The 15,210-nt window shown below is 64.8% G+C and overlaps 2 protein-coding genes across 3 annotated transcripts; both read left to right on the top strand.

The window, feature by feature from the left end:
- Positions 1 to 82: 82 nt before the first annotated feature.
- On the top strand, positions 83 to 10,446 carry HCN3 (hyperpolarization activated cyclic nucleotide gated potassium channel 3). 2 transcript variants are annotated; one of them, XR_008744967.1, is made up of 9 exons: positions 83 to 699; positions 3,349 to 3,778; positions 3,928 to 4,089; positions 4,553 to 4,771; positions 5,235 to 5,381; positions 5,486 to 5,726; positions 6,336 to 6,500; positions 7,051 to 8,303; positions 9,866 to 10,446. XR_008744967.1 is itself a non-coding variant. In XM_055791881.1 (8 exons), exons 1-8 carry the CDS (start codon positions 389 to 391, stop codon positions 8,184 to 8,186), a joined length of 2,811 nt encoding a protein of 936 aa, XP_055647856.1. In that variant the 5' UTR covers positions 83 to 388; the 3' UTR covers positions 8,187 to 10,446. The 2 variants fall into 2 exon arrangements, 1 of the variants encoding a protein (XP_055647856.1); XM_055791881.1 differs by having other exon boundaries at positions 7,051 to 10,446.
- A 2,022-nt stretch (positions 10,447 to 12,468) lies between these two features.
- FDPS (farnesyl diphosphate synthase) lies at positions 12,469 to 15,139 on the top strand. Its single transcript, XM_055791891.1, has 9 exons — positions 12,469 to 12,767; positions 12,842 to 12,982; positions 13,057 to 13,137; positions 13,238 to 13,360; positions 13,597 to 13,685; positions 13,959 to 14,031; positions 14,176 to 14,253; positions 14,332 to 14,466; positions 14,740 to 15,139. The coding sequence occupies exons 1-9, from the start codon at positions 12,630 to 12,632 to the stop codon at positions 14,938 to 14,940; spliced, it is 1,059 nt and encodes a 352-aa protein (XP_055647866.1). The 5' UTR covers positions 12,469 to 12,629; the 3' UTR covers positions 14,941 to 15,139.
- Positions 15,140 to 15,210: the final 71 nt, after the last annotated feature.

Genomic DNA, 15,210 nt, shown 5'->3' with positions numbered 1-15,210 from the left:
GGGGGCGGGGCCGGGGCTGGGCGCTCCGCCCGCCCTGGCCCCCAGAGCCCCGCCCCTCCCCGCCCCGCCCGCCGCGGGGTCCCGCGCCGCCGCCGCCGCCGCCGCCGCCGCCGCCCGGGCCTCGCTGCTCGGCGCGCCGCCGCTCTGGTGCCGGCGGTGCCTCCCCGCTGGCGGCGGGGCCCGGCCGCCGCGCCCGCGCCAGTGTGTGCGCAACAGGCGGGCGCCGGCGGAGCTGCGGGCGCCGGCGAAGGAGCGCGACCGGTGACCGAGAGGCCGGGGGCGGTGAGCGAGCGCCCGCCCGCCCGGGGCCGGGCATGTGCGGCGGGGCGGCGGGCAGGGCGCCCGGGCAAGGGCGTTTGAAGGAAACGTGAGGCGCGGCGGCGGCGGCATGGACGCGGCGCCGGGCCGGAGCCCCGAGCCGCCGGAGAAGCCGCCGGTGCTGGACGGGGAGGCGGCGAGGGCGCCCGCGGGGGCGGCGGGCGCGGACACGGCCTCGCCGGCGGCGGCGGAGCAGATCGTGGCGGAGGGCGAGGCGGCGGCGGCGGGCACGTTCGTGCAGCGGCAGCTCGGGGCCATGCTGCAGCCCGCCGTGAACAAGTTCTCGCTGCGCATGTTCGGCAGCCACCGGGCCGTGGAGATCGAGCGGCAGCGGGTGAAGTCGGCCGGCGCCTGGATCATCCACCCCTACAGCGACTTCAGGTGGGACCCGGGCCCCGCGCCCGCCCCGGCCCCGCCACCGCTGTCCGTGGTGCTGAGCGCGGCCCCGCCGCCGCCGCCCGTCGGGGCAACAAGTGACGGGCCCCGGGGCGCCGCCCCGGGCCGGGGAACGCGGCCGCCCCCCGCAGCCCGGCGAGCCCCCGCGGGGCACCGCCGCTGCCCGGGGCCGCGCAGCCCCTTCCCCAGGCTCTGCTCCCCGGCGTCGGCCCCACGGGCAGCGCAGGCAACTTTCTTCTGCCTCAGCCCCCCACGCGCCTCCGCGGCCCCGGGCCCTCGGGGCTCCCGCTGGGGTGGGGGCGGCCCCGCCGAACCGGGGACCTCCGCTGAACCGGCTCGGGGCGTGCGGCGGAGGCTGGGACTGCCTGACCGCCTCCTCGCACAGCCAACCCCCACCCCCCCCCCCCCGACCACCACCCCACTCCCCCTTTTCTCGCTGCTGTTTTTAATTTCTTCGTCTGGCGAGGGGCCGCACCATCCCGACGGACCCCTGGGCTGCCCACAGAGCCTGCCCCGCACGGGCTCCATCCTGCCCCGCATGGGCTCCATCCCGCACGGGCTCCATCCCGCCCAGCATGGGCTCCATCCTGCCCACCACAGGCTCCAGCCCCCGGAGCTGGAGGAGGGCAGGGCACCCAGCGAGGAGCCGGGCCTGGCTGATGGTGTCACCGGGATCACAGGGAGAGCTCAGGGACAGATGATGTGGGAGGAACTGGGTGTCACGGGGATGTTGAGTCATATAGGGTGGGCTTTCTGTACGGGGGATGAAGCTGCCAGGCAGTCAGCTCCCACAGCAAGCTGTGACACCACTGATGTCCCCAGCCTGGCAAAGCACGCCAGAGCAGGGCCAACACCCGCCACAGGTCCCCGGCACCTGTAGCCAGCTTCCCTCACTGCCGAGCCCCAACCTCTGCACACACCAGCTTCCCTGCGCTGCTCCAGCGCGATGCTGAGGGCTGCAAGCCCTCCAAGCCCTTTTCCCAGGGAAGCTGCCCCAAAGTTTGTGAGCCTGAGCGTGGCTGGAGTGGCTTGTGCAACCGGTGACACAAAGTGAGCTGGCAGGTAAACAGCCGGTGGGGATTACACTGGTGTTTATCACATTATGGGGCTACATAAACGCCATTGGGATCAGGGCCCCACGTGTTTGGCCTGACACAGTAAAGGACAGGGCCTGCCCTGCAGGGCTTAAGCCTAAATCTGAGCAGAGAGCTGGGGGGGCTCAGGCAGCAGCGGGGGCAGGCAGCGTCCCCGCTCAGTGTGTGCCATTCCCCGGGGCACAGCATGGGGCGGTGGGAGGTGACTGCTTGGCCAGGTCAGGCCCCTTCTGCTTTGGCTGGCGTTTGCTCGCCTGCCCCAGCAAACCTCAGACGTGGGCAAGAAGGTGTTAATTTCTGCGATGCTCCTGGGCCTTGCGCCCCCCCCCCCTTCTCCCTGAAGGAGCCTTCAAGTAGTGCCATGACTTCTCTTCCCTCCTCTTCCCCGTCACCTGCAGAAAGCCCCGTGGCACCCGTGCCCACCCAGGACGCAGAGTGGGAAATGCCAGCAGGCCTCGTGTCACCTGCAAAGGCCAGTTTGCATCCACAAGGCACCAGGAGTGCCCCGAGGTCACCTTTGGAGATTTGGGCCAATACCTACAACCAGGGCTGGGGCTAATGGAGGCACCTGAAGGTGGCCTTGCTTTTCCAGGCACCCATAAAGACTTTGAGCAGGGAGCCTGGGAGCCCACCAAACTGTTGCAGGAGCTGTCACAAACCTTGAGAAGGCATTGCATGTGGTTTTCCTGAAGAATGAAAACATCCCAGCGACATTTGCATGTGAATGGGGATGCTGAATTTCAAGGCATAACTAAACAGGGCTGCTGCCCGGGTGCCTCTTGGCATCTCCTCCGCAGCCCCCAAGCTTGTCAGCTCTCGGAGAAAGGAGATGGATTTGAGGGTCCTGCAGGCCCAGGGCTGTGTAGCTGGTGAGCAGCCCCTTTGGGGTTATACCTGCTCCTTCCCCCTTTTGCGAGGGGATGCCACTCGTCTGTCCTTGCTTGGCTGCTGCCTGGCTCACCCGTCCTACAATCCTGACAGCCTCCCCGGTCCCCAAGCCCCCTGGCTGCCCCAGGAGCCTGGCACTCAGTTTGCATAACCAGCAAAGCTTATTGTAAATCCCGCTAAGCCAGCCCGGGTGGTGAGCAGCAGATGACAGGGAGCTCCAGGGAGCAAAGCCCACGTCCTCTGAGTTTTCCTCAGGGCGGATGTCAAGTTTGGGGCGGGGAGATACGTGTGCATGCACTGTCATGCCACGAGGAGAGGGAGGAGCGACAGCCGAGCTCCTGGAGCTACAGCCCGCTGTGCCTGCGCAGACAGGGTGGCATTTGCTCCCCCAGAGCCTTGGCCCTGCTCTGCCTCCAGAGCCGGTGCAGAATCGCTCCTCTCCACACACACGTGCTTGCATGTGTCCCAGTCAAGCAGCAGGGTCTTCGTCATGTGTGTGAGCAGGCACGTGTGTGTGTGCCCTGAGTGCCTGGCTCTCCACGATGTGATGGACTCTCTAACTTTGAACTCGGGTTTGCCTTTTAACCGGTTGTGTCCTGCCTCTCCCCACTTCTCCCTGCCCCGCTCCATCCCCTGTGCTCCCTCCCTGCAGGTTTTACTGGGACCTCATCATGCTGCTCCTGATGGTGGGGAATTTGATCATTCTGCCTGTGGGCATCACCTTCTTCAAGGATGAGAACACCCCTCCCTGGATCGTTTTCAATGTGCTTTCGGACACTTTCTTCTTGGCTGACCTGGTGCTGAACTTCCGGACAGGCATTGTGGTGGAGGACAACACAGAGATCATCCTTGACCCTCACACCATCAAAATGAAGTACTTGAAGAGCTGGTTCCTGGTTGACTTCATCTCCTCCATCCCTGTTGACTACATCTTTCTCATTGTTGACCTGGAGACCCAGGTGGATTCTGATGTCTACAAGACAGCCCGGGCCTTGCGCATCGTCCGCTTCACCAAGATCCTCAGCCTGCTGCGCCTGCTGCGCCTCTCACGCCTCATCCGCTACATCCACCAGTGGGAAGAGGTGAGAACCACTTGGGGGTCCAAGGTCAGGGTCTCAGGCCAGCTCAGGGATCCCTGGCTGTGGGGTACAGCCAGCTGAAGGGGAGGGGTTCAGAGGGCTGTTCTGGCCAAAGAGTTTCTCTTTAGCTCCTCTCCTGTCTCTTCCCCCAGATCTTCCATATGACATACGACCTGGCCAGTGCTGTGGTGAGGATCTTCAACCTCATTGGCATGATGCTGCTGCTGTGTCACTGGGATGGCTGCCTGCAGTTCCTGGTGCCCATGCTGCAAGACTTCCCGCGGGACTGCTGGGTCTCCATGAACCAAATGGTGGTGAGTGCTCCGGGCACTACCTGGGAGAGGGGGGGCAGGTTGGGGGAGAGGAGAGGATTTGGTTACGCATGTCGTACTCTGAGGCTGGATCCATGTGCTGCGGAGCAGCGTCTCTCTGGCCACAGCCCTGCAACAGCAGTTTGGGTGAAGGGAATCTCTGCATCACCTTCCCTGCTCAGCCCATCGTGTCAGCGCAGCCAGGGGAATCCCTCGGGCCCTGCCAGGAGGGAACGGGGCAGGGGGGCTTCTGCCTCCTCCCCAGCACAGGGGCCGGTGCAGGCTCAGGGCTTTGCACAATCCCCAGTGCCTCCTCCTGGAGCAGAGCTCTGCACTTTGGGCTCGGACACATCAGAAACCTTTTTCTTGCTGGGGCTCTGGATTCCTTGGAGAGGGGGAACTGGAGTATTCATCCCAGCAGCTCCTTCCAGCAGAGCCCCCAGAACTGCTGTTCGCTTGTCTGCAGAATGACTCCTGGGGGAAGCAGTACTCGCACGCCCTGTTCAAGGCCATGAGCCACATGCTCTGCATTGGCTACGGTCAGCAGGCACCTGAGGGCATGACTGACGTCTGGCTTACGATGCTGAGCATGATCGTGGGGGCCACCTGCTACGCCATGTTCATCGGCCATGCCACCGCCCTCATCCAGTCTCTGGACTCGTCCCGGCGCCAGTACCAGGAGAAGGTCAGCAGGGTGGGGTAGGGAATGCCTGGGTACTTGGGAAAGACACCGTGGCACGAGTGGGTCCAGCTCCAGAGCCAGCTCAGTGGCTCTGGAACCTGCAGATTCCTGCCCTGATCTATACCCTTGCCACTCACCTGGGGGACAGGGTGTGTGTGTGTCAGGATGCCCGTATGGATAGAGACACCCCAGTCGTGATGCTGGGGTTCACCCTAGTGTAGTGAGGCCCTATCCTGGCCTCTGCTTTGGGACCCTCTGCATCCTGAGTGCATGGGGGTCCCATCCTTGGCCTCAGAGGTGGCCTTTGGGACAGGGCCCTTGAGCAGGTGTGCCTGGATCCCAGCTCCAGCAGCAGATGCTTCTCACTGCCCAGGAGAGAGGAGGCCTTGGCTGGCTGTGCCACTGGCCTCCGGCACGTGCAGCTTGTTTCAGCGCAGCCCTGTGTGGCTCTGCCCTGTCCCCACAGTACAAGCAAGTGGAGCAGTACATGTCATTCCACAAGCTGCCTGGGGACACGCGCCAGCGCATCCATGAGTACTACGAGCACCGCTACCAGGGCAAGATGTTTGATGAGGAGAACATCCTGGGGGAGCTCAATGAGCCGCTCAAAGAGGTATGGGCAGGCACCCCAGTGCTGGGGACTTGAGGGAGTGGGGGCCAGTGCTTGCTGGGGTCAGGCTTGGTGATGTCTCTGCTGACCTGCTCCTCACCCCACAGGAGATCATCAACTTCAACTGCCGCAACCTGGTGGCCAACATGCCCCTGTTTGCTAACGCAGACCCCAACTTTGTGACGGCCATGCTGACCAAGCTGCGCTTTGAGGTCTTCCAGCCTGGGGACTTCATCATCCGTGAGGGCACCGTAGGCAAAAAGATGTACTTCATCCAGCACGGGGTGGTCAGCATCCTCACCAAGGGCAACAAGGAGACAAAGCTGTCTGATGGCTCCTACTTTGGGGGTGAGGCTGGGCTGGGACACCTGGAGAGCAGAGGGGAGTGCGAGCTGTTTGGGGGGCAGGAGCTGGGGCATCGTGATATTTCTGCCTGCTGCACCCTCTGCCCATCCCCTCTTGCCCATCGGCATCCCCATCGCACTGGGCTCAGCAGCCCGCCGCGCCTGTTCTGACAGGGGACCTTGTCCAGCAAACAGAATCAGAGGGACCAGCAGGCAGAGCCCTGAATTCTGGCTGGCTTGGGCAGGGGGGGGCATCCACCCACCCCCACCGCTGGCTGGAGAGGAGGGTGGCATAGAGCAGAGCATCTGAGCCAGTGTATAGGCTACAAGCACAGGTTTGGGAGAGGAGCGGGCTGGGCAATCACAGCAGTCGCACCCAGGGGTGTCTCCATGGTCAGGGGAGGGAGGAAGAGGCTGTGCCTGGCTGCGGGCACGGCCGTGGCTGTCCACACTCCCAGGTCTGCCCCACCTCACGGGTCATGCCCTGCTTCTGTGCAGGCTGTGTGAGTGCCGGGAGGTCCTGTCCCCGCTCTGGCTGCTGTTGTCTGGGGAAGCTGTTGGGAACGGGATGGATGGCTGCATCACCCTGACACCCATATCTGTCTCCCTGCAGAGATCTGCCTGCTGACGCGGGGCAGGCGGACAGCCAGTGTGCGAGCTGACACCTACTGCCGCCTCTACTCTTTGTCAGTGGATAATTTCAATGAGGTGCTGGAGGAGTATCCCATGATGCGCAGGGCCTTTGAGACGGTGGCCATGGACCGGCTGGACCGCATAGGTGAGGAGCACCCTCTGGGCCCAGCACAGCTGCCTCTGTGCCATGGCACCCCAGCCCTGTGGGTGATGGCATCACACACTCCATGGTGATGGCATCCCAGACTTCACGGTCATGGCACCCCAGCCTGATGGATGCCCAGTAATGAGGATGAGGGGGAGCACAGGGAAGGAGCCTGCCCCCAGGCTCCCTCTTTCTTCCCAGGAAATAGCTGGAGAATGCTGTATGACAGACTTCCCAGGGGGCTGTCGCCTTCCCCCCCCCCCCCCCCTCCCCGTTTATACTGTCTGGCACTGGCCAGCTGCTTGTCCTCACCCCCCATTGCCTGTGGAGAACAAGCAGGACCACAGCCCCCAGCCTGGAGCCTTTGGAACCAGGATTCCTCGATTTTGTCCCTGTTTCTCCTTCTGCTGCAGCCTAGACCCTCCCCAGGGTGTTGCTTCCCTTTGGCACCAGTGAGGTTTTACTTCCCTTCGCCGCTGCCACCCTGCCCTCCCCAGTGCCCCTGAGAGCCAGTGCTCCCAGGGTGGGTGACACTGCTGCCTCCTTCCAGGGAAGAAGAACTCCATTTTGCTCCGCAAGCGAGCCGAACACAGCTCGGGGCCCATGAACAATGAGATGATCCAGCAGATCGTGAAGCACGACCAGGACATGGCTCACAACATCCAGGACCTGCAGCAGATGGCGATGGGCCGGGAGCTGAGCGGCAAGCCGGTGATCTGGGAGCCGCTGGTGCACGCGCCCCTGCAGACGGCTGCTGCGACCACCAACGTGGCCATTGCCTTGACCCACCAGCACAGCCTGCAGGCCCACATCTTCCTGCCGCCCTCCTCCATCTCCAGCCCGCTCTCTCCTGAGGCCACCCTGCTCACCAAGCAGGTGCGCAGGTCCCAGCCCAGCCTGGGGGGCTCCCGGCCCTCCTCCATGAGCTCCCCATCGGGGGCGCAGTCCCACCTCCAGACGCCCACCGCTGGTTCACCTTCCTCCCCCATGGTGCAGTCCCAGGCACCCCTGGAGAGCGGGGGGCAGAGACCGAGCGCTGGGGCACCGCGCACGGCGCAGAAGGGGGAGCCGCCAGCAGCAGCCAAGCAGCCCCTCGCCGGCCCCCAGCCCCAGCTCTCCAAGTCCCGCGGCGCCTCAGTCTCCACCTCCCTGCTGCAGCAAGCAGCGGGGGCTCCATCCCCCAGCTCGGAGCAGGCGCTGCCGTCGGGGAGAACGCTCCACTACAGCCTGTCCCGAGCCACCGGCTCCCACATCTCTCTTCTGATGCAGCCTCAGCAGCTGGTGAAGCACAGGAGCATCCAGGGCTTGCCAGTGGGGCGGCTCACCCACGATGTCCGGCTCCTCTCCGCCTCCCAGCCTTCCCTTCCCAATAAAGTGGCCCAGCAAGCTGATGTGGGCTCCTTGCAGCAGGGCAGGAAATCTGCCGGGAACCTGGCCCGCAGATCCTCTCCCTCAGTAGCCGGACTCCTTGCCAAGCCATGTCCGGCGATGCCAGGCCAGCCAGCACACTCGCAGCAGATGCCTTCAGGATCGCTGGCGCAACCCAGCCGCTCCGTGGCGGGAACATCCAGCCCGCAGTCCCCGGTCTCCACGTCCCGGCAGGCAGCAGGTCCCCCCCGCAAGGGCTCCGTGGCCTTCAGCCCCGAGGTGGAAACAGGGAAGCCCAAACTCCCATCAAACATGTGAGTCCCCGGCGGCACCCGTGCGCAGGCAGGAGGGACCCAGCACCCCGGCGGCGGAGGCGGGAGAGGCAGAGCACCTGGTGAAGGACCCCAGCCCCAGCTGCGTCGAAGGGCAGGCGAGGTGAGGGGCAGCACCCGGGGCCATGGGCTGGCTGCTGCGGGCATGGGGGCACAGCAGGGACGGGTGCGGGGCAGCGCCAGAGCTGGTCCAGCTGGATGAGGAGGGGGCTCTTCTGACTGCCCCAAGGAGGGGACCCTGCCCAGGCTCTCCCCTCCTTGCTCCACCACCATCGGTCCTGAGCCCTGCTCTCCTCCTGGAGGCAACAGGATGGGTCAGAGCCCTCACCCAAATGCCAGCCGCCCTGGGGAGCCTGGCTCCCCGCAGCTGCTCCGCGGGGGCCAGACCCTCGCGCCCCACAGCCTCCCCCTGGGGCCGGTGCTGGCAGCTCCTCTGTTTTCCTCTCTCACCGCCGCACGCCCACCTTGATCCCCAGCAAGCTCTGCGCAGCACCTTCGCTTTTTGGGGGAGGAGAAAGGGGCAGCCCCCCGGGACCCACAGCTGAGATTTGGGGGGGCTGGAGCCCACGGTGGGGGTCTCCCTGGAAAGAGAGCGTGGGTACCCAGGGGCAGCAGGGCCCAGGTCCCCCCTCCCTGAGGCCCTGGCAGGTCCTGTGGGCTGTGGTGCCAGGACCTTGGAGGGGTATGGGACAGGGTCCCCCAGTGTGCCGAGTGCCGAGTGGGGGAGCCGGGGTCAGAAGCGTCTCCCACTGAGCAGCCCCCAGGTGGCTCTCCCAGCTTGGGGGAGCATCTTGCCTCAGAGGTTCTCGGTCCCCCCTGGGGTTGGGATGTGCCTCTGGGCAGGGCTGTGCCCCACACCTGGGTGCTGTGGCCTGGACCCTCGCCATGCTCTGGCAAAGGGGGCAGCCTGGGGCGGGGCGGGGGGCAGCCCAAGGGTGACCCCACTGCCTGCGGCTCTGGGAGATGCTCAGAGGGGGCAGCCCAGGGGTGACCCCACTGCCTGCGGCTCCAGGAGATGCTCAGCATGGGCTCTGCTCCCCCCTGCCCTGCATTGCGGTCCTGTTTCCAGACTGCCTGGAGATGCCGGTCACCAGTGCCACAGAGAGCAAAAGGTTGTCACAAAGAGTTGCCAACCTGGGCAGCGCCTGGGTGATGTGCGAGGCCGTGGGGCTGCCTCCCCTTGCCCTCCTGGGTCTCCTTGTGGGAAGGCAGCAGCCCGGGGTCCCCGCAGCCGACCCACATTGCCCCTCCAGAGCCAGTAGTCAGCAATGTGTGTTCGAATCGTGGCTCTGCCGAGCAGCTGAGCCCTGCTTACAGTGTCGCTTTGGGCCAACCGTGTTAACAGTCCTGGTTAGAGTAGTGTCCCCTCCCAACCCTGCCGCGCTGTGCAAGCTGCTTCCCACTCCTGGAGTCAGGACCCGTGGCTTGTAGTCATGCTCTGGGGCTTGGCTGCCGCTGCGCGGGGCCTGCCAGACCCCCGGTGCAGCAGGTGAGGGTCTTGTTCCATGCGGTACTTCTCAAAGTGAAGTCTTCAGTTCTCCCCCTTCGTGTTTTGGGATGTCGGGACCAGTCCAGACTGCAGGGCTGCTCGGGGAGCCCAGCCTGCGGGGCACAAGCGTGTCCGGCAGAGGAGATGTCCAACACTGCCTTTTTTTTTTTTCACAGACTTCAACTCCCCTTCCCCACCCGCCCCCACGTCCCGCTCCATCCCCATGGTCCGTGTCTCCCCTGCAGCCCCTCGGGAAGGGGTCTGCAGCTGGGCCGCATAGTCAGACATTCCCGGGCTGTGTTTACACTGCGTGATGTAGATGTTTTAGCCGTCATCCTAGGTGTCCCCTGCAGAGCATGTGGGCCAGCTCGGACGGCACCGCACGGCTCTGCTTCTGCCAGCTCACCACCGGTGCTGCCCGCGCTGCAGCCCCGTGGCAGGAGCCAGAGCCACCCTGTGCTCCGGTCGCCGCCGTGGCAGACCCCTTCCACGAGCCACGGTGGCCCCAGCGCCCCATCCCAGTGGGGAGGCAAGAGGGGGCGGCCGGAGGGGCCGGGGATGCCGGCCGCGCGCGTGTCTCCGCAGCGTGCGTGGGCGCAAGTCTAGCCACCAAAGACCACGATCCTTCACTCTTGCACTCACGGCAGTCGATGTACAGAGCTTGTAGTTTTCATATCGCAGAGAATTTAAAAGCGTTTTTTTATTTTTGGTTGTTGTACATAATGGATTTAAATAATAAAGAGAGATTCTGAGCTGGTCTGGGGGAGTCTCCTTCGGCGCTGGCCGCCGGCACTCCCAGCACCCTGCCTACAGGGATGGGACAGGTCAGGGGGCCACACTGCTGACCCCCTCCTGATTAAAAGCCGGATCTGATCCCGGCCCTCTGCAGAGGCAGGAGCATCCGGAGCATCCTTGGCTTCGCAGGCAAGGGGCCTCTGCCCAGCCTCACCAAGCCGGGCAGCACAGTGGGAGCCCAAAGGCAACAGGTCCCCTCCTGCCCACCCCTGTCCCTTTAGGCTCCGGGGAGATTAATGTTTAATCTTTGGTTATTTTCCCCTTCCATCTCCCTTCCCTTTATTAACCAGCGGGGAGGGGGAGGTTCGGTACTGCCTGATTGCAGAGCAGGCTCTAGGCATTAACTAGATTAAATGAAGGTCAGGCAGCATGAGATGGGCTGGGGTGCTCCTGCCACGGCAGCTGGGGCGCTCGCTGCGCACAGCCCCAAGCGGCACTGCGGCACAGCTCTGGGGGCACAGCTGCCCCCCCAGCACCATGGGCATGGCATGGGCAGGGTGCGAGCAGAGGGGGCCACCCCGCTGTGTCCCCCCACCAGCAGCCCCACCCGGGGGGCTACATCGCTGGGGCAGCCCCTGCCCGCAGGGCACCGGTGGCGGTCCCACCGGCAGCAAGAATTAGGCTCTGTGACACATGGTGAGATCAGAGCTGATTAACGGTTTCTTTCTAATTTGATTATTTTAGATTACACCAAAGTCAGCCCTGATTAAGAGCGCATGTTGGCTAACAGTTCCCTGTCCCAGCATCCTGGGCCTGGCTCTGCCGGGCTAGCGAGCCGCCTGGCCAGCCAGCTACCCAGCCAGCGAGCCACCCGGCTGGCCAGCCATGCAGCAGAGCACATGAGGCTGCTGGACACAAAAGGAGCATTTTCTTGGAAATACAATCCCAGCCTGCATGTGTGATGCCCGGCCACGATTCGCCCCCTGCCCGCAGTGCCTGGCTGCTCGGGCAGTGATGCAGCCGGCGCTGGGGAGGGGGCAAAGGCAGCTGGGGCTGCCGCAGGGCAGAGCAGCCCCCACGCTGGGGTGGGGGGCACAGCTTAGCACTGGGGCCAGCAGCCTGGCCCCCCGCTCTGCGAGGGCACCCAGCCGCAGCATGGGGGGATTCTGCCCAAGCCCCCGTGTCCTGGCTGCGGCAATGGCGGGTGGAGGATTTAGCAGGCAACAAGGCAGAGATTAATTAAACCGGGTTTAACTGAGATTAGAGGATTAGGGTGGATAAACGAGAGATTGCCAATCAGCAGCCTGGGCACGGGAATGGAGCTGGGAGGCCCCCGCAGAGCTGCGCCCACCCCACGAGTCCTTGGCCCAGTGGGGTGACAGCTGCGGGGATGGCGGGGTGCCAGGGACCCCCGGCACCCAGGGTCTCACCCACACGCAGCAGCATGTGCTGCCCCCCTTCACCACCCGCCCTGGCATCTGCCTCCCCATTACCCCGCAGTGTCGCGTTCCCCCGCACAGCACCCCTGCACCCCCCGCTCCCCTGCACCCCCAGCTGCACAGCACCCCCATTACCCTGCACAGAACTCCTGCACCCCCCAGCTACACAGCACCCTTGCATCCCCATTACACTGCACAGCACCCCAGTACCCCCCCGCTGCACAGCACCCTCATCACATTGCCCAGCATCCCTGCACCCTATACCCCGCACAGCACCCCCCAGCTGCACAGCACCCCATCAAGTTGTACAGCACCCCCGCCGCACAGCACCCCTGCACCCCCTGCCCCGCACTGCACCCCCATCCACCGCGTAGCACCGCCCCGCGCCCCCGCCGCGCCCCCGCGCCCCGCCAGGCGCTGGTTCCATTCGCCCTCTCGGCCAATCCGCCCGCTCAGCCCCGCCCCCCCCGCGCTCCTACTGGCTCAGCCCCCTTGGGCTCATCCTCATACGATGGAGCGGGCCAATGAGCGCGGGCGCCAGCCCTGGCCCGCGGCCGGCTCCGCCCCCGCGCGGGGCACGCCGGGAGCCGCAGTCCGGCGTCGGCGAGATGGCGCCTGCCCCTGCGGGCCCGCACTACGCGCCCCGGCGGGCCCCGCGGCCAGGCGGGGCGGGGCGGCGGGGCCCGGGGCGGAGCGGCGGCCTGGGGTGCCCGCGGTGCCCGGGGCACTGCGCGGCAGCGGCGGCAGGGCCGCGCTCTCGGTCACCATGAGCGGCAGCGGGGCGCGGGGCGCGGCGGCCGAGCGGGAGGAGTTCTTGGCCTTCTTCCCCCAGATCGTCCGCGACCTGACGGAGGGTGGCCTGCGGCACCCGGAGGTTGGCGACGCCGTGGCCCGGCTGAAGGAGGTGAGGGCGGCCCCGGCGGTGAGGGCCCGGCGGGGGGCCGGGGCCGCCCGCTGCACGCTGCTCTCTGCCCGCAGGTGCTGGAGTACAACGCGCCGGGCGGGAAGTGCAACCGCGGGCTGACGGTGCTGGCGGCCTTCCACGAGCTGGCGGCCCCGGAGCAGCGGGACCCCGAGAGCCTCCGCTGCGCCCTGGCCGTCGGCTGGTGCATCGAGCTGGTGAGCACCGGGGCGGCCGGGGGCCCGCGGGGGTGTGCCGGGTGGCCCCCGCCCCCTGACCCGGTCTCCTGCAGTTCCAGGCCTTTTTCTTGGTGGCCGACGACATCATGGATGCATCCCTCACACGCCGGGGGCAGCTCTGCTGGTACAAGAAGGTGAGGGCGGTCAGGAGGCCCCTGAGTGTGGGGGGAGTGCAAGGGGGGTGTCCTGTGGGGTCAGGGTGTTTTGTGACACCTCCCTGCCCTCCCGCTGCAGGAGGGGATCGGGCTGGATGCCATCAACGATGCCTTCCTCCTTGAGTCGTCCGTCTACAGGCTGCTGAAGAAGTACTGCGGGGAGCGCCCCTACTACCTGCACCTGCTGGAGCTCTTCTTGCACGTGAGCCTGGCCCCTGCACCCCCTTCCCACAGAATTCCCTTTGGGTCATCTCTGGATCTTTGATGGCATGTGGATCTCTTTCCGTTCCTTAAGTTCCTGGGCATCCTGCCAGACATGCCACCCTTCCTTCAGACTCTGAGAGGAGCCAAAATGGATGGGTCTCGGGTTTGGGATTGTCACTGCGCTGTTGGGACTTCCCTGGGGGACTGTGAATAAAGCCTTTTTTCCTTCTTCAGACTGGCTACCAGACTGAGCTCGGGCAGATGCTGGACCTCATCACTGCTCCTGTTTCCCGGGTGGATTTGAATCGCTTCAGTGAGCAGAGGTAAAGACACGGAAGGGCACAGAGATGCCAGCCCCGCTGTGGCCGGGCGGCTCTGCTTGCAGTCCCTTCCAGGCTCTGTAAGAGAGACAACGGCTTGCTGAAACGCTGCTGTTGCCTCCCAGGCTTTGCAGGGCAAGCCTCGCTCGCGCTGGCAGAGCGTGGGGGCTGGTTTGGAGGGAGATGCTGCTCTTCTCCTGCTGGCCCTGAGCTGCAGAGCCCTGATGGGAGGGGAAGGCCTGGGCTTTGTCACCGAGCGTGGTTCCTCTGCCACAGGTATAAGGCAATTGTTAAGTACAAGACGGCATTCTACTCCTTCTACCTGCCTGTGGCTGCTGCCATGTACATGGTGAGTTTTATAGAAACAGCCTCAGGAGGGGCCTAACCTTCCTGAGGTATGAGGCTGAGGAGGAAGGCAGGGGGTTTGGGAGACTGGAGCAGTGATGGTGGAAGGCAGGGACTGGAAGGCTTTATTTCTTCCCCCCCTCCTCAGACTGGTATTGACAGTAAGGAGGAGCACGACAATGCCAAAGCGATCTTGCTGGAGATGGGTGAATTCTTTCAGATCCAGGTAAGAGATGGCTCTCTGTCCCTCAGTGCTTTTGCAGGACGCTGGTTGTGGTGCTCACCTGTTGCCATCTTTGTCCAGGATGATTACCTGGACTGCTATGGGGACCCGGAGCTGACGGGGAAGGTTGGCACTGATATCCAGGACAACAAGTGCAGCTGGCTGGTGGTGGAGTGTTTGCGTCGGGTCACACCAGACCAGAGGCAGATCCTGGAGGTAATGCCACCAGGCTTGCTGTCCCCTGCAAGGGGGGAGAGGTGGTGTGGGCTCCCCCCCTGAGGGTGGGGTGTGGAGGGAGCGTAGTGCCCTAAGGTACACCTGAAAAGCCACCTGCCACCCTGCGTAGCTGCGCTGTGCCGCTGCCTGCCTGGGAGGAGGGTCGGGGGTTGTGGTTAGTAGGAGGAGACAATGAGAAGGTGACTCCTGCTACTCTTCGAGCAAGCGGCTCTGGCAGCGGCTTCCACCTGACTTGTTCTGGTGTTTTCTCAGGAGAACTATGGCTGTAAGGAGCCCGAGAAGGTGGCAAAGGTGAAGGAGCTCTACGATACCCTGGGCATGAGGGCTGCTTTTCAGGAGTACGAGGAGAAGAGCTATCAGCGCCTGCAGGAACTGATCGAAAAGCACGCCAACCGCCTGCCCAGGGAGATCTTCCTTGGCTTAGCTCGGAAGATTTACAAGCGGCAGAAGTGATGGTGGGCCTGGCTTGGGACGGAGAGGGCCCGGGGGGCGGTTTGCCCCCTTGCCTGGAGCTGTTCCCTGCCCGCCCCGCCCCCGCGGGTCTCCTGCCCTGGGCAGGGGTCCGGGTGCAGCTTGTGGTCGGTGTGATGGGGCTGGGGGGCTGTAGGTCACCGCCAGCCTTTGTGTCAATAAACATAAGTTATTGCGGGTGCGTCGCTGCCGGGTGTTGCGGGGGCCGGGGCGGGAGGTGGTGCCAGCCCCGCGGCGGTCCCGGGGGCGGTC

Source organism: Falco peregrinus, chromosome 19, assembly GCF_023634155.1.
Source record: "Falco peregrinus isolate bFalPer1 chromosome 19, bFalPer1.pri, whole genome shotgun sequence".
NCBI classification, from domain to species: Eukaryota; Metazoa; Chordata; class Aves; order Falconiformes; family Falconidae; genus Falco; species Falco peregrinus.
This window is presented reverse-complemented; position numbering and strand designations above follow the sequence as displayed.